This window comes from Stegastes partitus, unplaced genomic scaffold (genome assembly GCF_000690725.1).
Source record: "Stegastes partitus isolate 25-593 unplaced genomic scaffold, Stegastes_partitus-1.0.2 Scaffold511, whole genome shotgun sequence".
NCBI classification, from domain to species: Eukaryota; Metazoa; Chordata; class Actinopteri; family Pomacentridae; genus Stegastes; species Stegastes partitus.
In genome coordinates, this window is record NW_007578242.1 from 36662 (window position 1) to 59456 (window position 22795).

Consider the following 22795-nt stretch of genomic DNA (forward strand, 5'->3'; position numbering starts at 1 on the left):
GGGGTAGGGAGGAGGGGGTTTCTGGGACAGATTACATGGGGCTTTTGCTATAGGGAGCTTTGTTTACAATGGTGTCCTCTTATTGCTGTATTTTCTGCGGCGCAGAGTGGAACATGATGGCGCTCCAGGCAAAAACAGAGCCGAGCCCTGGGGCGAGTTTCACCACGAGGAAGGAGCCCCGACTTTGTTGTTTCTAATGGTGGCGTCGGAGCACTCCGCTTCTGACGTGTCACAGTCTGAGTCGCCGAACTGGAGCGGGTTCTACGAGAGAAATGAGAAGATGCACAGAAGCATTAGCAAAGATCCAAGCTCAGGGATGGCTTTATTATTATATACTGTTTTTACATGATGGAGGTGTGATACAGTAAATAAAATAAAAAACTAATATGAGTGTAACCTAAAGGCAATGCAAACCCTGTGTGTAGTCTTTCTGCCCTTTATTTATAATTGTTATCAAACCATATGATTGTTAGGTGAATTTATTAATCATCAAAGTAAAGGCTTTTACTGACCTGGTTACACACACATGCAGGTTCTGTTTGTCTGTACTGACAGAGAAATATCTCTTCTGTATTAATGAATTGCATATTGACAGAATAATTCTGTTTGTTTTGGTGTGTATCAGGATGACATAGTTCAGTGTGTTAGCATGCTAGCATTTGCAAATCAACACTAAGCACAAAGTACTGCTGAGGATGATGGGAAGGTTTTGCAAATATTTTTTTATGAGCCCGTATTGGTTAAAAATGATCTCTTTGAAAGGAATGTTGTCTTTAAAAAAAAACAAACACCATTTATCAGAGCCAGCAGCTCTAAAAACAGAGAGAACTGGCAGATTTGAAGCTTTATGACTTTACTTGACTGCTCTGACAGGAACCTGAACAAAATCCAAGCTCAAAATCATGATATTTCATTAAAACCTGGACTTAAAAAATGTGGCCTCCTTGGTGCAACCAGGAAGTGGCGACTTACGCTCACAAGACAAAAACTCAGGGACTTTTCAGCTGAACTGCAGGCTGTGTTTACACAGAGCAGATAGGATTTTGGGTAGTATTGGTAACACCTTGGGAACTTTGAATTTTGGTTCAATTTTTGTCAAATTAAAAGAAAAAAAAACAACTTTTTAAAGAATGATTTATGGCATTATAATGTTGATATACTGCACAAAACACATTGTTTAACTTCTAGCCTGGTTGTGCTGTTTCCACAGATGGCAGAGCTTTATATTGCAGTGAAAAATGAGCTCACAGTGAGTGGCAGGGGCAAAACAAAATGTTCACAAAATGCTGGAAGTTCAAAGTGTTAAAATCAGTAGAATCCATGGACTGGAACCACAAAGGTCTTTTGATTTTTTTTTCCAATGAAATCTGTCTGGATTAAGTAGTGGACAGACTAACTGTCAGACACACACTGCCATCACTAGAGCCACACTGCAAGCAAAGCTAAAACTTCACACACACACACACACACACACCCACAGCACTGACCTCGTAGCTGTGTTCATCAGAGCACAGTTTTCCCAGTGAGATCTGTGTCTTTACCCTGCGGACGGCACACTCCTTGTCAGAGAGGCCGTCCGACTGGGTGGAGATGTCAATGGGGATGTCTGGTGTGTGCGACAGCAGCTCATCCAGGTGCTCCTCCTGGCTGGCGCTCATCCTCTCCAGGGGTCCGCTGTGCGAGTGGTCGCTGGTGTTTCCCTCCTCCCCGTCAGACACTGACAGGTTCTCTGAGCTGAAGGTGGAGTACGACTGGAAGCTGCTCATACAGCGATGAGGTCTGTGAGGGAGCAGGGAAAGAATAAATCTGATATCATTCAGCAGTTACCTTGGAGATTGGTTCACACTTAGTTCACTACACTTGGAACTTATCAATATTTAATATAATTGTTAAGATGCAGTGAAGATTATTTTCCTTTTGCTGCACCAGATGATGTAACCGGGTTGCAACATAGTTGATGTCAAGCTTACAAACTGAATGACCAACTGCATTTTACCTCTGTCTCCTTGGAAACTCCACTTCACTATCCACCTCTCCCTCTTCCTCTTCAGATGACTCATCACCACCCTGCAGAAGCAATTGCAGCTGTTAATCAGTTTCTTGAACACAAACACACGTCACGCATTCACTGACATTCGACTCCCGGTGTTGCTCACCTTCCTGAGCGGCCTGAGAGTGCGGGGCAGTGCAGTGGGCAGAGTGTGTGTTTGTTGGGACGCATCCTGTTCCTGTGGCTCAGCCTTCTTTGTGGCCTCTCCATCCGAGGTTGTATCTTTGTTGGGTGCCCCTGAAGAAGACTGGGTGCTTTCTTGGGTGTTGAGCAGCGAGTAATGCGGCAACTCCGGGTGGTTTGATGCGGGAGGGGTCTCCTGACAGTGTAGGCAGCCGGGGAAGGGGTGAGCCTGGCAGCAGGGACATAAAGAACCAGCACCAGCACCGGGTACAGGATTGGAGCTGGTGGATGAAGTCCGCTGTCGTGTGTCTGCATCCATAGCAGTGGAAATGAGGTCAGGGCTGGAGCCAGAAACGCGGCGCTGCATGTGGTCAGTCTGGGGACTACGGAGGGCGGCGGCGGGGCCAAAGTAGCGCAGGTTGTTGGCACAGTTGACAACGGCCTCCTCGCGGCCTTTCAAGGGCAGGAAGGGCCCCTCGGTGGGTGGGAGGTGGTGGTGGTGATGGTGGTGATGGTGGAATGTCTGCTCCTGGAGAGACTGGGTTTCCTCCGGTGCCCCAGTGACAGGCTTCAGCACGGCGGAGAACTCGCTGTGGCTGCCTTTGCTGTTGGCGCGGCGGTGACGAGGCTTGCTTCGGTAGCGGGCTTTGCCAGGAGGCGTGGAGACCTTTGGGCTGGCAGACAGTGGTGAGGGGGAGGGGAGAGGGTCAACGCTGGGGATGCCATCAGAGCGAAGCAAGTCTGGCCTGTAAGAAACGAATTACATTTGGCAGCATTAATTTAGCGTATCTAAGTTAATTCTTTCGTCCCTGTATTTCGTCAAGTGAAACTTATCGGAGCATGTAAGAACCGATCTTACTGTACTAAGAGCTGTCACTACATAAATGTCTCAACTGCCTGTGAACCCCATCTCGATTAGTCTAAAAGCTAATTGGTTTATAACAATTGAAACATGGATTGTCTTTAACAGATAGCTGGTCACTTAGCTCAAGTTCTGACCTTTTAGTGGGGGGCATCCCGGGTTTATGCGAAATGCTTCCTTTCTTCTTGATGAGCTTCTCCACAGCGTTGGACCTGACAATGGGTCGGACCAGGTGGCGCTTGTAGGTCCCGGGATATTTCTTCTCCACTGCCTGTTCTCTCCTAAAGAGACCAAAGAATTAGTTTGTAGTTATATGATCACATTTACTTTTACACAGAGTTGCAGTTTTATTAATCCAACCTCGAGGAAATAGAGATGAAGTGAGTTGATCAAAGCTGAAGAAGTTGGTCAAAGAATTAGCAAAAAAATCTAGAAACTCGTTGATTTTTATTTATTTTAGTCCTACTTGAGTAAAAACAAGAGTCTAAGAAGTATAAGTTAAAATGTGAAAGGACTGTCTGAAAATTAATTTGATGTTTTTCAGGCTACCCTATTGTTCTTGTTGTTCTAACTATAGCCGAACATTCTTTTAGTTGTTGTTGTGAAGCATCACCAACATATCTGTTACTGGAAAAGCCTTCGAGAAAGAGGAAATACTGGTAAAGTGACAACGACACAAGAAGCAGAACATTTATCACAATGACTTCTGAGATAAAAATGTTGATCTACGTACTTCATCAGTTCCTTCTCTCGGACCTCCAGCTGCAGCATGATGGCACTGAGCTCCATGTAGAGGTTGTTGGCTCTCTCCAGTTTCCTCTCGTAGTGCTCCCTGATGTCCAGCGCATGCCTGAGACGACACAGGAAATGAAGCCAAATGTTCACTCCAAACAACTTAATTACAAATCAGCAGCAAGTCTCACGGTCTCCTATGAGCAGGCAACATGTTTACTATGGCTTTGATGAGCTCTCCTGCTCTCTTTGCTAACACACCTGAGTTCATCCCTCCTGCGTCTGATCAGCTCCTCGTCCAGCCGGTGGATGCAGGTGCCTTCGCTTTTGATCTTCTCAAAATGCTTCTTTACTTCCTCCCTCCATTCTGCCTGTAATGTGGATAGACGCAGTCAAAATGCTGACTGCACTCAATGGTATGGTAACAATTATCTTGAGCAAATAAATACAAAAATGTAGGGTTTTGTGGAGCTTCTTTTCACTGTATACCAAATTTCATAACGCAGTGTATAGGAGCCTGTTACATATAGAAGGTAAAGGGGATTTGTTCACATTGCTCAGTCCAAACCTGAGACTTGAAGTAGGTCTCCTGAGGAGCTCCTAGAACATCAGCAGAGGCGATGTCGAGGTGTAGAAGAATCTGACGAAACGACGGCCGATTCCTGGGCTTGCCTTGCCTGGAATCAGGAAGGATAAATGTAGCAACTAAACAATTTAACAGTTGTTTGTTTTCCACTTACGGTTAATACTCACCATGTTTGCTTCATAAGGATTTTAAACCCATCTGGGCAGGTGGAGGGGACAGGAAGGTGAAGACTGTTGCTACCAACACCCCAAATGATGGCAGAGGAGTCCACGTCTTTGTAGGGAATCTCTCCGGTGAGCAGTTCCCATAAAACAACTCCAAATGACCTGCACGAGTAAAGATAGACACATCTCACCAAAACAGCATCACGTGAATCTCCTCTATGATATTTCACGACTGAACACTGGCTTGTTTTTTCCAAATATGTGGCATGTTACTACTCACCAGATGTCCACTTTTTCAGACACGGGCTCATTTCTTATCACTTCTGGGGCCATCCATGCCACCGTTCCCGCAAAGGACATCTTTGTACTTTTGTCACTGAGCTCTTTGGACGTTCCAAAGTCGGAGATTTTCACAGTGTCGTTGTGGGTAACCAAAACACTAACACACAAAAGAAAAAAAACATTAGTTTGATTAAGAGGACAAAAAAAAGGCAGACAAAGCCATATCAAAGCCAGGCAGTGTCGACATTATGGGGTAAACTGAGCTGGGTCAGACCAATCAGACTGATGATGAAGTTTCTTCTGTCATATTCGACTGGTTTTTAAAGGGGTATGAGTTTTTTTGTAGCACTTGGAATCAATCTTTAAGCCTAAAAGACTCCGCTGTTACAGAAGCACATTTCTGCATCTGAATCACCCCATTAGCCAAATGAGAGTGACCTTTCCAGCACATTCAGCGTGCTATCATTCTGCTGACTAATACAGTGTTTGGCACTGCTGCAGCATGATGATATTGATTAGAGGAACGGGGCTACGGAGTGCAGAGGACGAGGCAGGACAGCGGGAGTGACAGAACACTTTGTCTTACTTTTAAAAGACAACTAGGTTTTAATAATTCTGAGAATGACATCTGAGTTAACGTCACACTCTCTAGAGCTGAAAGGATGAACTGTTGTTGATGCTGTGGTCTGAGAATGTTGGAACAAAGCTGCTGAGCTCTTTCACTGGGCTTTTCAGATCAGCTTTAAGAGCGTGACCACAGCGTGCATGTGCTGCCGCATAACTTAATACACCAGGAAACCATACACTCCTTTCCAATAAATACATGCAGCAGCATTTTTACATTTTTTGTTGTACCTCTGCATTTTTCTCGGCACACTTGTAAATGATGCTCCTACGTCATTAGTCTTTCAGGGGCCAACAAAGGTTTGCATCACACAATATTAGCTAAAGAGGAATCTCACTTGGGAGACTTGAGGTCTCTGTGGATGATCTTGTGAAGGTGTAGGTAGTTCATGCCGCTGGCGATGCCCGAGGCCCAGTCCACCAGGAGTCTGGGGGTCACTTTCCTCCCCGCCCTCAGCACCTCATACAGCTGGCCCTGGGCACAGTACTCCATGATGATGCAGTAGCAAGGTGCCTGGGTGCACACACCCCTGGGAAAAATAAGAACACATTTAAAGACCAACACACCAACTCAGTGACTGTTAACCATGCAAACTCCGTCAGAGTTCCCACAGCTGACAACAACGAGCCAACATCAGGTAACACACGAGGGCAGCAGGTTGTAGACTCACTTGAAGCTGATGATATTGGGATGCTTCAGTTTTCGCAGGTGTTTAATGTCCGTCTCCTTCTGCTCTCGCACTTTCTTAATGGCAACCTCCTCGGAGCGGAACTTTCCCAAGAAGACAGCTCCCTGTGCTCCGCTGCCCAGCCACTGCAACTCTGAAATCTCCTCAAACGGAACCTCCCACATGTCTGGAAATCAGGGAAATTGCATTTCATCAATATGACAACTACATCCTGCTACTCTGTGAATTAAATAAGACATGGATTAGGATTATCTGTTTTTGGTGATGTCACATTTTCTCTTCAGAGGGTATAGTTATAAGTGCATTCGCTAAATATGAGTACCTTCATATAAAGCCTCAGTCTTCAGCTGGTCAGTTAGGCATCACATAAAGGTTGGTAACAAAATCTGCACACTTAAATCTCACTAATCTACATGTTATATCGTGTTTGTTGAAGGCATACAAAAACTGAAATGTTCAGCTACTTTTTTCAAAAGTGGAACTGTATCCTGAAGGAAAAAAACACGGCTACAAACAACAACATGTTGAATCTTTCAAGTCTTTTCTTTCTTTTTCTAACATTGTAACTCAGAGGTGCAGGATTTCTCAGAGGCACAAATATGTAACACAACTACAACTCACAAAGTAAACACTAGTATTTGTGTTACTGAGCCATACTGAGCAAAAAATAAACCTAAAGCCAAGTGCAAGAAGCTATAACTGTCTTAGATATTCAAGCAGTGAGTCATCTGCTCTTCCATCCTCGTTATGTGGTTTTGGAAACAGTGCAGAGGAGAAGCTATGCTGCTTAAACCTCTAAAACCCACTGCGAGGCTGACCAACCAAACAACCTAGCCCAGTTCTGTCTGACCTCAGCTCATATCCTCCAGCCTGCGTGTCCATCCTGCACAGGCAGCCCTGCAGCAAGGTGAGTCTACCTTTACCGTGACCTCAATTCAAACTGACAGCTGTGCAGCTTCACTCACAACAGCAATATGGTGAAGCTAAGAACGGCTATTCAATTACAGCTTCCGAATACATGAGGAGAAACAGGAAGCGATCTTTAGTTTGTTTCTGAGAAGTCTTAAAGGCACAATGACACTTTCAGTAAACAGAGGATTCAGCTTGTTAACATAATACCATGCAGAGAGATGAAACCCAGAGCTCACCTTGCTGCTGTAGCTTGTATTCGGTTGAGTACGTCTTCCCTATGATGTTCCAGACAGGCCGAAGACAGCCAAACAGCCCCTCTAAGAAGCCCCCCGACCCCGGCCCTGCTCTTTGGAAGTGCAGCTTGATGTCATCAGGGTGATGCGGGTGGCTCGGTCTCCCCTCTCCGTTGTGGTCCACGGGACAGTCTCCTTCTCCGGTCTGCTCTTCCATGCCACTGCCACACCCGCCATGCTCACAGGACGCCGGCGACCCGGCTTCCTCGTGCTCGTGTTCCTGCAGCTGCAGCACGCTGTTGTCAAAGTGTCCGCCTTCGCTCCGTGTCGAGTCCACGCTCAAGGCCGTGTTTGCTGGGCTAACGCCCCCCAACACAGAGTCCTCGTCCTGGCCGGGCGTCTGCAGCGTCTGCAGGGGAACGGGCAGGTGTGTCGGCGGGGCAAGGTCCGTGATGATCTGAGGAGGTAAGCTAGAGAGAGGGGCCTGAGGAGGCTGGGGTTGGGAGTTGGGCGAGTTCGATTTCTTCATGGCGTCCCCAACCACAGTGAGTTTAAGCTCCTCCTTCAGCTTGCCCACCAGCAGACTAGGGCAGGAAGTCCACGAGAGCACCTCGGGGGAGCTACCCATGGTGTCGTGCATGTGCATGGGCTGCCCAGTGATGACGAGAGGGACGAGTCCTAACACACTGGTAGGTCTGAATACTGAGAATCACCTGCAGAATGGGGAGGTAGAGAACAAGAAAGAGAGAAGGGTCAGTTAAACTATAAAGTAAGGGTGATGTGCAGATGAAAATAAAAAGCTGAGTTAAATCCATTTATGTGATTGTCGTCACCTCTAACGAAACATCATAAAAACTCTTGACACGATAGAACTTTCATTACTTCCAAAAAGAAAAATGCAATCCTTGAATTTCCTCTCATAGATCTGGGCTTGAGGGAGCTTAAATTAATGGTTATTTTTAGCTGTGAGCCGCAACAATTGCTGAATGAAAGACATTGCAGGATAAATAGGAATAATACAATTCTAGGAAACTTATGGGAAACAGTTGGACTAAAGCAGTCACACACGCACAGCCGAGGCTTTTCTATGATCTCTGTGAGGCAGTAACGGTATAGAAGGGATTAAAGGTCTTGCTGTGTATTAGGACTGCTGAGAGCAAGACATCTGGCACACACAGCCCATTCTCACTGTTTAAAACAACAACAACATCAGCCGTAGCCACCACGGGACCAGGCAGCCGCAAATATGCTCGTTTTCTTCTATCACAGAAACACCAGGAGAAAGTCTTTACTGTCTGTCTAATGGTGAGAAGACAACACAAGACAACATCACTATCTCTAGCAAGATACATGTAATTCTTTGCTGTGATAGATTTCCTGTGCGGACGTAAAAGACAAGAGCGACTATGTTTGGACAACTCAGGAAAATAAAAATCAATAAAAATCAAGACATAACCAGCAGAAATCATCTGTGAAATACATCCAGAGGTATAAAAGTGAAAGCTTCCGCGGCCCACTAATACATTTATATAATCGTGTATACTGTTATATTGCCAAAGCCTACATGTCACCACTGTCCACAAAGGCCTGAGGCAAAAATCCACATTTTCCATGAGCCAGTAACCTTGTTCACCTGTACTGAATGTGAACAGGAACAATGCATTGTGACCAGTTCCACCTACTAGCGTCTTCTAAGCTACCAAACCACATCTTACAGTCTTCACCTGCGAATTAAACGGACTCAGGTGTGATCAGGTGACTCTGGTAAGTGTGAACAAAGACATCCAGCTACAGTTGCTGATGAAAATCACAAGATGAAGCTCATATCACTTTGTCATGCTTACTGATTTAAAGGTATAACATGAACCTGCCTGCTCAAGGAAAACTGAAGGATTGTTTTCAGTAATGCAGTAAAAAGTCTCACTTTATGTATGATAACCTTGGCAGGTAAAAATCATGTGAACAGCAGACAAACAAATATTATTTTGTGCATTAACAAGATCAAAACTAAAGACACATTTGTCTGTTAATGTCTTAAAAACTGGCAGTAGGATGCTGTTGCTTTGTTTGTTTGAGTCAAAATAAACTATAGTTACTGGGTTTATGATATTAAAATAAATTATGCGCATTTGTTTGTCTTTTTAAATTTTTTTGGGACAAAAACTAATTTCTGTTACACAGCACTATAAGTCATTAAAAGATTTTTTTTCATGCGATAAATAAAAATTACAGACAATCTCCAGTCTTATGTTTAAATGTTTTTGGATGACGTTGATCTCCATTTGTTCCACCACACATTCCTTCTCCATTTGTATTCAATGGATGGAAAAACTCTATTCATTACACCAAGGACACGGCTATCTCTACGTAACAGTAACAGGTTACAGCCACTCATGTGCAGTACTTTGCTTGATTACAACATCTTAGATCATACATTCTGGCAGCACATGTTTCTGTTTGTAGAAAAATTATGTAATCTCAGAGATAATAGACAGAGTCCACAGCATGCGTGTCTGTCTGCCCTTCACATCAGTGTCCCTGGGCCAGATGTGTTTGTGTGAGGGGCATTGCTGTGCAGCGCTGAAGCCGCGGTGTCTTTTCCAACACAGCGGCTAGAGCTGCCAAAGTCGAAAATGTTCAAATCTTACACCCTGGGACTTTAATTTGTTGCAAGTGTATCACACACTGTGTTTTTCGACAAACAGATGGCCATTTATCCACAGCCTGACTGTGCTCGTTTACCAATCTTGGCAAAGAGGAAAAACAAAAAAACAAAAAAAAAACAGCACATAGTGAATCAATTGCTGTGGAAATGACACTTGAGTTTTTTTTCCCCCCTACTTTAAACCCAAGAGGACATAGCCTCAGAAAACTAATCAAGTTGGAGGGGGCAGTAGAAAGCAGCGAGAGGGACACAGTAAGAGGCTGTACAGTTTGTGTACAGTCACAGCGGATCAAAGTCCAGGAGGGAGGAGACAGCGAGGCAGAGCGGTGAGCTGGCTCTGTGTTACGTGGAAGTTTCCTGAAGGAGAGAGGACATTTGTGTAGTCCAGTCAAAGCACACTTGGTTTATGTTGCCCTCTGTGAAGAGCACTGGCATGAACACACAGCTCTTCCACTTGGCATCGGTCAAAGTACAACCAAGCCCTGATCTCTGATAAGTTTACTGCTGAAATGCCACAAAACTACAACACCCCGTCTGGATTTCAGATCTCAAAATGCATTTTAGTCACACATTTGTTATTAGAATTTTGCCTTTTTTAGTGCTTGACTGTGGAACAAAGATGGGCAAACAGGCGTGGTGGTCATAAAGGATCCTGGTGGGACTCAAACTAGACAAGCTCATGGTTGCACGCCACTGGTCCACACGGATGCTGCTCGCATGTTTGTGCAAATGCATACTGTATCTGTGGTTATCTACTGGGGGTAACCTGAGCGCTGTGAGAGTGTGGTGGCTGCCAGGAGCTCATCTATAATGCAGGCCTGTCTCTAAGCAGGCTGCTGAGAGTGCAGGGGAAGGAGAGAATGCTCTCTCAGGTATCCAATAAATCCGTCCCTTCCACAGCAGAGACAAACGAGCTGTGTGAGTAGAGGCCGACACTGTAATTCCACCTCACAAACGATTCTCAGAGCTGGGCTTCTGACGTGGGCCGCAGTGGGTGGATGTGGTCGGCTGGTTAGAAGCACGAACATGAAGACCCGAGCGCGCACACCTCCGTAACCCAACTGAAACGCCACAATTATCTCAGCTGAATAATGACCACAAAGCGCAGCCTGACAGAAAATCTGACGCCTTTCAACCTCTTAGAAATCTCTTTCCTAACAGACGGGAGCCGGATTGAGTTTATGCATCTATATTTGACACCAAGAATAGGAAACGGACCACTTGCTCCCTTCCATTAATCTCTAATGGAAGATCTCTATGTGCATAGAATCCCATGAATAATGTCTGTGCCTGATCAAGAAGGGCCCAGGGTTTCATTTACACTGTCATTTATTTACAGGACTTTCCGAAAGGGATCGTGACTGGGTAAAAGGACACACTGACTGTCCCTGTGATGTTAAAATAAATAAATAAATACAAAGAAGTGGATATTGCCTTAGAGAGGGACACAATGCACACATTTAGCAGAATGAATGAAATGAAGAAAGAGAGAGCTACAAAAGGGAGGGAGAGAAAAAGAGAGAAATTATCAGGGGCTGATCCTTTAATCCCTCTACAGGGCTCTAGAGACATGCTTGTACAAACACAGACCCTATTCAGCCCTCCCCCTCCATTTATCCTCTACATACTTCCTCTCATTTCTTGCCTCTCTAAAGGCGACCTAATGTCAACAGCCAATAACACAATGCATTATCCTACGTATATTTTTAGTGTATAGATATATAATTATAGGCGTGGAGTTGTATTAGCAGATAAAGGCCTCTCTGCAATTGTTATGGTACCAATCCATATGTGAGCGTGTGTGTACACAGCAGCTGGTATTGCAGGGGGGGATCAGGTTCAGGGAACACACATGCTCACACAGCACACACACACACACATGCCCGGGGCGTGTCTGGCAAGATCCAATAATCCCACTACTCCCAGCAATCCACTGGGGAAGGCAGTTTTTTTTGTATCACTCAGCAAAAGCCAGTATGCTTGTTGTAGATTGTGTTTCAATCCGGCGCAGCTTCGCATAAGCAGCTGGACCTTCCGACAAAATATTAATGCGCCGACCGAGACGCCTTTAACCCAAACAGACATGCATGTTTTGTTCATGCTCACACTCACAAGCACATCATCATCATCATCATCAGCAGCAGCAGCAGCAGCAGCAGCAGCAGTGTCATCTGTGACTCCATCACTCTGCTCCTCATTAAGAGAAGCCCTGCTGGGACCCACAGGGGGAACCTCCCTCCAGGTGACAGCTGCGCCACCAACAAAGAACTAATTTAGCCCCTATCCCACCTCATCATTTACACGTTACCATGTCAACACAGCATCCATCCTGACCTTCTGCTACCAGTCACACTCAATCTCATCCGACGCTCGGTTCGGAGAGGCCAAAAAGCCTGAAGGCCTCTGTGGTACCCGCTAAGCCAGTCGCACGGGGAAAACGCAGTAGTTTTTGATTAAATAACAGCAATGTTGGCTCTCGCTGTTTTTAAAAATGAGGACTGACAAAACCATGCAAAATAGGGTGTTGTGTTTGCACTTTTTTTTTTTTAACAATAAGAATCCTTCACCTAAAAAAGAAGAGCAGTAAAAGATTAACTAAAAAATGACATACTGGAGACAGAACACCTGCCTGACACCTTAAAAACTTTCTAGAAAGGCAAAGGCATCCATGAGCCAGAGTCAAACGACTTCACAGATAGCCGTCCACCCGTCCAGGAGAGCTAAGCCAAGAAAGCTAAATACCTGCACCGGACCGTCTCCATCCCTCCTGACATCCTCTCTGGAAACAGCGTGAAAAACAGATGGTGAGAGCAGCACTAGTCTCCGCTGAGCATGTGACCGTCTCTGTTATTCTGGGTCATAGTTGAACAGCTGAACTCTGATATCTGCACTTGTTTCCCAAGTCGATACAGACTATGGACTTTCAGGGCCTGGTATTCGTTGTGTGAGTAAACAATGTTATGAAATGAAAGTGTGCACACAGACTTCTTCCTTGTTGCTGAAGCAGACAAAACTATAAGACATTTGGCAACGTGAACATCACACAGACAAACCCTTCAGAAATGTGACTCTGCCAAACAGAGCCGCCCAGTCCTGATTTGATTGTCGGAATGTGGGCCGATGTCTAAATCAGCTTTCCCTCGCTCCCATGGCCATGAGTCCTGCCAGAGGGGATTGGACAGCCTGCTGTAGGTGGGTGAAAGTAATAATCTGCTGGTGTGGGGACAGCGGCGGCGGGGGAAAATAAACAAATTCTGGCACAGCGTTCAGGCATCTGCCGTCACATGGCTGACATTTTCCTATAATCCTTCTTTCTTCATATTCTGATTCCCTCTGGTGACTCACCTGGGCTGACTTAAATACCTGCTGATGGCTGGAGGGGAAAGCAGGGCACAGAACAATAATCCTCGCCTGCTTACCTGCCTGTTCGGGGTTTGACTGGTGTTGCTGGGCAAATAGGAACAAGGTCAAAGCTGCTGCTGAAGCCACAGGGAAAGTGCCAGGTGGGATCATGTGTAATATGTCTGGTCAGGGGAGAGGAGGAGGCGGAGGAGGAGGAGGGCGGTCAGGTGGATGAATGAAACCGCCTGAGAGAGCTGACGGAGGATGAAAGAGTGCGTAAAAACAAAACTGAAATGAGAGTGCCTGGTTTGTCAGTGAGTTTAACAAGTTCGCACCTCCCAGATCCCACTTGAGCAACATGTTCTGGAGGAATACACTAAAATGTCAGATACAGAATTAACACGCCTGTGAATCATTAGCACTCCAAACACACACAGCGCTTGTGCCTCAAATAGCCTCAGCTGGTACCAGCCAGAATCGGAGAAAATAAATAACTGAAGAAAAGAGTGTGCGCCATCGAAACGTCACACAGTCTCCCCTCCAGCTTCGTTCTCCGGCTTCTCAGTGAGGCTGCAGCCAGCAACCTGGACACACAGCCTCAAACCTGCGACTCTCCTCGGGAAAAGCTCTACAAGGCTTCAATATCTGCCTTTATTTTAAAAGTCAGGCAGACTTCTTGCTCCCAGTGATGCTTCACAATAAGGCTTTATTTATGACTGCTAACCAGATCCATCCGGATAGATGATGAATTCAAACAGACAGAGGGGGACGGTGGGGCCGAGGAGACAGTGGAGGGAGAGACTGGCTCAGAGAAAAGTAGAGAGGAGAGAAAGCAGATTAGGGAGACGGAGAAGGACGCGGAAGGCTGTGAATGAGGACGATATGGAGGAAAATGTTCTTGCAGGGAAACAGAGAGAGCTGAGAAAAAAAATGAATGAGAGACAGACAAAACAGAGAGAGAGAGAGAAACTGCCGTTCTTGCTGCTACTGTGGCTGCTTGCGGCATGATACTGTACCGACCACGCTCGAATGGGAAAGACTCCCAGAGCGACAACAAAGGACACAAGAGGAGCCGGCTCCATGTGAACTGGGCCCGTCTGCCCTGCACGACCAGGAGACAGCAGCACACAGAGACAAACGCACACACTCACAACGCTGCACACCAGAGCAGCTGCTGCCACAACAATTCCTTGTGCTCTTTTAATAGGGACGGCCTGCCTGGCCCGCCAACAACAAGGAGAGAGACAGACACACAAAAAGTGACACAACAGACAAACACGCATATTGCAGGAGGCTGGCTGTGACTGACACCATTTTAATGGCTGCAATATGAAAATACACAAAGCTACACAGAGCAAGAAGAGAGAGGGAAAAAAAAAAGTGGGGCATGTGAATCTAATGGGAGCAAGTGGGTGTTGTACTACATGTTCTTTCTTCTGCCTAAAGACAGTCTCTGCCATAGCAGAAAGCCAAGAAATCAATACACATTAGTGCTACTGTTAGCTCCTGGCTTCATACTATCCCTGCTTGCTCTTAAAAAATGCAATATGCATGTAAAACTAAATAGTAAATCCACCCCAGGAAGTGAAGTCAGACACTCTGGAGAAAACTCAAATGGCAAACCCCTCACAGACATGAATATGCAGCTATTTTTTTTTTGTTTTTATAAACGAACGGATGGATGGATGGATCTCTCCCCTCCTCCACCCCTCCTCCTTTGCCTCTCCTCTAAAGCCCGGCTGCTGGCTACTCATCCTGTGTAGTTACATAAACATGCTTAGTAGCAGAGGACAGAGGTGGGCACACACACAGCGCTCTCCAGCTGCCAAGTAAATAAAGAGACGGATGAAGATGCAGGGACGGGGAGAAAAGTCAAAGATGGTGAAGCGGGCAGACGGACATCAAACGTGACAGAGGTCGAGTTAATTTAGGTTTAATAAGAGACTGTGGGACGGCGGTGAAGAAAAAGTCAATGTGATTTGTGTATGTGCACTTAGTGAACTGCCCGTGGCTACACGCGAAACACGTGTCCCAGAAAAGTCATCTCTGACCACAACGCCTCAGAGGGTGTGTTTGTTTCATTTAGTTGCAAAAACGAAGAGGCGGTGGGCGGGTTCTACTGGCCCATACGTTTACCTACATCTCCACCTGTCCTTCAAAGGGCACGGAGACGTACTGCATCAAAAAGCAGCAGCAGCGTCACTGCTGAGCCCAAAATAGCTCCTGCACGCACCGACGCACGACCGCTCGACACACTCCTGCACCACTGCCGCCGAACAAACACTGGCATCTGATCCACATGCAAACATAACACATAAGGGAATGTCTCCTTCCAGACATGTGACGGATAATGAAAGATGAACTGCACAATTCGCCAGACACAAAAATTATACCCACAAAGCGAGGGGAAGGGAGAAGTACCACCAAATCACACTGCTTCCACTCAGATGAACGGCAAAGACACAGCATCAGCAGATTACTCACAGCAGGCAGAGCTCAGATTCATGGTCCTTTCTCAGCTCTGAGGCAGGGATGAAACAAAAAGAAAAACAAAAGCCGGGTGAGAGAGACTGAACTGACGGTCGAGAAAAAAAAAACAGCGAGAGAAAAAAAAGAGAACGGGGGGACAAAAACGAGGGACACAGAGGCTGGAGGATGACAGACATTCCTCTAACTCCCGCAGCACCTGGGCTGTGAGTGGGTGGGCGGCATCGTCACCGGGTCGTTGAGGACCTGCTCACGTCACACTTTTCATGAATGGAGCTGTCTGACGCAGGGAGGACGCGGCTCAAAGAGCAGAGGAGGTTGGGGGAGGTGAGGTGGAGGGGGAAGCTGGAAGGGGTGGAGCTTTCTGCACAGACCCAGAGGAGGAGGAGTGATGAGAGATGAAGAGGAAAGCAGAGGAGGAGAGATGGAGCAGGAGGAGGAGGAGGGGGATGTATTTCAAAGCAGCACCAGCTGGGAACAGCAGGTTAGGCTGCGGTGGCGTCTCTGTAAGTAGGACAGACTGTTTCTGCACAAGAGAAAATCCCTTTGTACCAAATCAGTAATCAGTGCTTTCCATGCCAATTGTATCAGCATCACACATGACTGCAGGCTGCATTAACGGCGGACGAGAGCTATTCATTTGTGACGAAACCCCGTTTGATGCAGCGTTCGTCTCTGCAGTCCTTAAAACACTGTGCCAAACATCTTGCAAAACATCTTTATGGTCACGTGTGGTGGCGCCACAAAAGCTCCAGTGTCAAATGAGGCAACGACGACTTCTTCATTCACGGGCTTTCAAAAGGCATGGTGGGTCAAGAAGGGAAAATATATTAATCATGGGAAAGACAACAGTTACCACTATAAGGGAACATTCAGAAGTTGGACTAGTGTCTGTAATTACATAAAAGATAACCAGAAGACGGATGCTGGTGTTTTCTCCTCTGCCTTCCTTTAAAATAATACTTGTGTTGACTTGTAGTATAGCATATATCAATCCTTTATGAATGGCACCTGACTAGAAAGCGGACCCAAACTCTCCTACATTTATCAGCTAAACTCTGCCTGATTAAAGCAGTGGTCGGTGTTTTCTGGTGCATGCTGCCTGTTTGGTGCACTGCTGTGGCGTTTCACATCAATTCAAACCCCCCACGCACATCACAGCTTTGTCAAAGCTGACAAAAAATAAACTTAAGTAACATACTCTAGTGCCTTCTTTGGGATTTGTTTACAAAATCAGCATTACTGGCGAAGTGTACCTGCCTAGTAAATATACTGCACATGGTACTGTGATGCACAATATGCTATGATGATGTATAAACGCTGTAGAAAAGCAAACTGAGGCTTGCGGGATTGTGTTTATCACTGTTTACGCTGTTCCGATGTGTCAAAGTTCTTGTCCCTGCCAGACGGAAGGAGCCTGAACAGTGTGTCTGCGGTGTGTATGTGCTCCCTTACGATCCTCTCAGCTCGTTTCCTGACACAGGATGTGTACAGGGCCTGGAAGGAGGACAGGTCGGTCCGATTAGTGCGCTCTGCCGACCTTACCACAATTTGAATTTTGCGCTTGTCCCATTGTCTGGCAGAGCTGAACCAGATGGCCACTAATAAATGGACTCAATGGTAGCTCTGTGCAAATGGCACAGCGGTTCCTCAGGCAGGCTGTGGTTCCTCAGATGACGAAGGAAGTACATTCTCTTCCACGCTTTATTAATAACGATGGTAATGTTACAGTCCAGGAAACAGTAAAACCATGGACTGACATAAGACGCAGGGTTATTTCTGGGAACTATGATTATGGCGGAGCGCTTACACCACAACGTGACCTCACTTGGTTCTAGTGATATCTGAAAATCTGTGTAGAGATGGGGGAGACACCTGGTCAGGGCTGGGGGCCTTCCTGCCCTGTCTTTCTAAATCATTACCCAAAATCTTGAGCTAACTGAGGTCACATCCACGCTGCGCACACACACACACACACACACACACTCCAAACACATGCAGTCACACATACGTCAGACCTGTTCCTGTAGGACGTGTGAAAGGAGGCATCGAATCGTTACAATCAACTTACAGTTTCACCACAAGGTGTAAATGCTCTGTAAGTCAATAAGTATTCTGCTGCTGGTTGACGGACTTCAGAAACAAATCTGCGTTTACTACAATGTAGAGCTGAAACTATTAGACTGTTATTATTATTATTCACACAAAAAAATAGCTTTAAAGATCTTATATGGTAATAAACTAAACATAGATTTGCAGTTTTTATATTTCCATATGCCTTTAAAAGGACACTACATATTTAGAAACATGTTTCTATCTCGCTTGTGCAGGAGAGATATGAAGTTAAAAACTTATGCAAAGACCTCTAAAACACAACTTGCAGCAAGATAAACAGAATTACATTCAATAAAAATAAATAAGAGACGGATAAACTATTAATGAGTTAGTAAATTTCCCTGAGGTCTTGTACCGAAGAGATTAATAAAGTTTTATTCTTTTATTCTATTCTACAATAATCAATAATTAATAAAGGAAGTCATTGTTTCTACTCAAATCTCGAATAAATTCACGTGACAGCAGCTGATATTCAGGAAGTTTATTAAAGTTTTAGCTTCAGGACTGAAAAGCTATCAGACACTCAGAGAAAAATCAAAAGGTCACAGCCAGAATGTCAGAAGAATTGTTCTTTCTCTCCCCTAAAAGGTCATTTACAGTCTCTGACACTCTCCCCTCAATGTGCTGAAGTATCACTGTGTCATCTAGACATTCTACTAGCCAGCATGTTGGTGACTCAACATATGTGTGCATGTTTTCACGTGTGAAGGCACCGACCTGTCAGCTTGTTTTTGAGCATCTCAAAGATCCACAGCGGGTGATCTGGGTTCAGGTTCGGCTCCGTCTCGCTTCTCACCTGCACAAAAATGGAGAAGGAAAAGAGGTTCATATGTGTGAGGGACGTGTTCAACTTCGCAGCCATAATGCACAAGTGAAGCTTCGGCCATTGCACCAATTCCAAGGTGACATTAAAGAAATCGACTCAAAAGATGAGTCACCAGATAATGGACAGACCGGTGAGAAAAGGGGGTTGCAGCAAAGACCAAAGGAAGTATTGATGGCGTGTCTGTCTATCTGGAGAGCATATATATATATAAGCGTGTCAGCGGTAATGGCAGAGATTGAGACTGACTGCGGCCAGAGGGGGTATATCAAAAAAAGACTGATAGGGAGGGAGGCCTGCGGGTGAAAGGAAAAGCTCAGGGAACAGATGCTCCCCATAGTGCTCTTGTTTCTGGCCCAAACCTCTGGGGAAGACGATGATGGGGAGGGGCAGCAGGAATGTAATGATGCATGGAGAGCGAGGGGGGTTGGGATATTTTTGAGCGGCATTGTCCAATCTCTATCCTCAAGCCACACCCCAGCGGGGGACCCTGCCAGAGGGGGAGGTCTGGTATCCCGGGGCGAGGTGGAGGCAGAGGCGTCCAAACACTGCCTATAAATGGCGTGAAATGACGGTGAAGTGAGTCACGGTGCAGATGGCTGTGGATGCTGGCTCTTGTGGGACTGACATTAGGGAATGGTGAGTGTGTTGGCCAATTGCTGGGTCTGTTAAAAACTACACCTTTGTGACGCACAGCCGAAAATTAATACAATGTCAATCGCTCCGCTGGCACCGACGAGAACAAGAGCGGCTGCAAACTGAAATTGTAATTTGTGCCGTGCTGCTGAAGACACACTCCTGTGTACACAAAACACAGCAGGGGAATTCCCAAAAATAGAGCCCTGGTTAAATATTGACAAAGAGACGGAGAGATATTAGATATCCATAGGAGAGTGGAATTCCAATACCTGATCTGTTTGCTCAGCGAGAACATCAAACTCTGCTCTGCAGCTGAAATTCCAAAGGTCAGCCAATCATAAGTCTGTGTGCTCATGTGGAGACAAGCGAAGCCGCACAGAAATAGGAAAACAAGCCAGAAACACCTCCAACCAAGTATTTTTTAAACAGAAACTATAAAAGCATACAGACAGCGTGTCCTCCAGTATCGCAAACAACAGTTGTGGCCCAGGTCCCTACCAAAATGTACCCATGATCCACTTCTTCACCAAGTTTCATGAAACTCTGATTGATTGTTTTTACGTAATCCTGCTGACAATCAGACAGACAGAGAGACAAACAAACGGCACTAATCACAAATATCCTCAGATAAAGAACTTTGAAGGGCACAACTGCAAAATCAGTGGTGATAATGGAAAGGATGTGGCCGAGGTTCCTGTACTATAACTATAAAACCCAACAAATCCAACACACGCATAACATGTCCATTCCACTTTAATAGGCTTCCCAGTGTCTTTAGCACATTTGTTAGTTTTAAATTTGAATTTGTTGACTATGCTTACGCAACACCATTAAAACGAGTGACGCACGAAGTGTATAGCATTAATCATCTTGTTACATCTTGGGTCCTGGCTTTTCGTGCGATGTCACTTTGACGCGTACCACCAACCTAAGCGTCACTGCAGGCCAAGCACACCCCCACATGGCAACAACCCTCAGCAACAGCAGCAGCCTCCCCCAGGAGGACAATGCACCCTGCTACACCACAAAAACCTGCTTTGAACACATCACGAATCCAAGGTGTTGACCTGCCTTCCCAATCTGATCAAGCACATATGGGATGCGACAGAACAAACCGGATCCACATAGACCCACGAAGGAACCACTACCGATGTCCAGGTGCCAAATAACCCCTAGAGGTCCATGAACTGACCAATCAGAACCATGATAACAGCACTATGAGAACCTACATAATGTTATGTAGGTGGTTTTAATGTTGTGGCTGATCGGTGTATATGCAATACATTAATTTCCCTGCAAATCACTTGTAAAGTTTACTTCAGATATTTTGCATCATTGCTAAATCATATCTGACTGATCTGCAGCGCTGAACTTTTGTCTCCCAATGAGAGTAATGACACAAACAACCTATCGTGTGCTTATGATGTTTGCCTCACCATTGGTTGCTTTCTTTTTTCAATCCTTTGAATGCAGAGTTTCTTTGTTATCTACCAAAAAACTCGGATGCTTGCTTTGCACCATAAGCTCCACTATACTCCTAGTTGCTGTAGATCCCTCCATCTCCACTGACTACTACACTGTGTTCTTCAGCTTTGCTGAACCCATTATTTTGCAGGAATGTCTCCACAGACACTGTGTTTAAAACACAGATTTTGCACTGGCTTCATCAGCATTGTGTGAACTCAATGGTTTAAAAGGAAAGGACACTTTACATGTTAAAATCCTGCACTCCAGCTGTAAATTCGAGTCATTCTCTCATTTAAATTTTAATTCTATTTTGCTAACAAGAGTTTTATTGATTCAACATTAATTAAAAGTTTAAATTTCACTTCGGAGAGTGACGAGCAGAGAGCAGCTGAAATCTGAGCTCGATCGTTTCCACCTCGATCACAGAGGAGCTGTCGTTCGGTACAATACGTCCACTGAACAGTTCGTGACGGATTCACCGCTCGTGACGGAGGAAAAATTTGCATTTCCTCATGAGCACAAACAGAATCAAAGCTTATAACGCTGACATCAAGAGAAAACAAAACAGAAATAACTACGCTCAGGGCCTCCCAACACAGTTCTACTGAGCCAACCATCTGCCATGTTTACGTTTCTCTGGAAATACACGGACAAGTCACCCGCCTGACTGTTTACGGTGACGCTGTGCTGCTTCGTGGTTTTTTCCCAACTGCGTTAATTTGCAGTGTGCAGGCCAACGTCAGAGTCCACTGTTTGTGTTTACCACCAGTCCCAGACGTCAAGTTTCAACACAAAATCAATGCTGCCATAACTCTGTCTTCAGGTGTTCTTACTGCGAAGTACACAGAAACCAATTCAGCACGTCTTCTTGGAGATTTAAACGTAACTGAAGTCATATAAATAAATAAATCATAATCTATTCCAATTTAAGTGGAGTTATATTTATGGATGGCGATACGCGTTTAGTTTCTCGAGGCCAAATCACTGCTGCCTCGACAGTCGACGCTCTGGGGGAGGACAACAATAACTCTGGAACGACAGAACTGAAAGCCACACAATTACTGCAGCTGACAGCTACTACACACACATTACTGAATGTGTTGCCTCCTCTATTAAATGATTGCTCAGTAAAAATACAAATTCATTGTTTCAGTAAACTTGGTTCAAGAGGATTTGCATCTGTTCTTCATTGCTTTTCTGAATATGTTTTGTTTACTGGGCCTTTCGGTGAGATGTAAAAAAACGGCAATTGGAAGAAGTCCTTTTTGTGTCATTTAAGTGAAATTGTTAATTGAAATCCAAAATAATTTTCCAATAATTCTACACATTAAGTTGATCTAAAAGGCTTTTAAAAAATGACTCCCTTATACACTACTTCTACATGAGACAAGGGCTTTAAGACTTTGAATCCAGAATTTTCACAAATACCTTTTCCAAACCCGTGTCTGTGAAGATTCCCAGTCATCCAGGTCATGATTATTCTCGTAGATTAATCGTAGCAACTGGACTTGCTTGAGTTCCTTGAAGACGTTTCACCTCTCATCCAATAATGGCTCCTTAAGGATATAAGTATCTGGAACTAGTCACTCAGAACTGATGAAGCCTCTTGGATGAGACGTCTTCAAGGAACTCAAGCAAGTCCAGCTGCTACGATTACTCTACGAGAATTTTCCAAACCCCTAAACGAACTGTGTTACCATTACCTAACAGGCGCTTCTGTTCCCTTTTTGCTCAGTTTTCAGAAGTTTTAGGTGACCTGCACGCTCAAATAAATTACAGACTTCTTCTTCAAACGTTTCCAAAGGAAAGACATAAAAAGAGCCTGACCTCAGCCTCTCAATCTGCCGTATTCCAGCGGTGGCTAAAGCCTCCTGCTCTGCCTCCATCACACATGATGCTCCATGCGCCGTGGCCTCGCCTCCAAGTGCAACAGAGCTGTAAACCACACTGGCTCAGCTCCGTTATACACACTCATTACTATTTCACCAGCAGCGGAACAG

General features: G+C 45.3%; 1 protein-coding gene across 1 annotated transcript; it reads right to left on the reverse strand.

The window, feature by feature from the left end:
• Window positions 1-17: 17 nt before the first annotated feature.
• On the reverse strand, window positions 18-18631 carry map3k13 (mitogen-activated protein kinase kinase kinase 13). Its single transcript, XM_008287652.1, has 14 exons — window positions 18584-18631; window positions 7261-7970; window positions 6095-6278; window positions 5762-5953; window positions 4798-4956; window positions 4521-4679; window positions 4336-4444; window positions 4029-4138; window positions 3769-3885; window positions 3173-3316; window positions 2157-2919; window positions 1997-2067; window positions 1488-1779; window positions 18-261 (listed from the first exon to the last, which is right to left on the reverse strand). The coding sequence occupies exons 2-14, from the start codon at window positions 7901-7903 to the stop codon at window positions 160-162; spliced, it is 3045 nt and encodes a 1014-aa protein (XP_008285874.1). The 5' UTR covers window positions 7904-7970; window positions 18584-18631; the 3' UTR covers window positions 18-159.
• Window positions 18632-22795: the final 4164 nt, after the last annotated feature.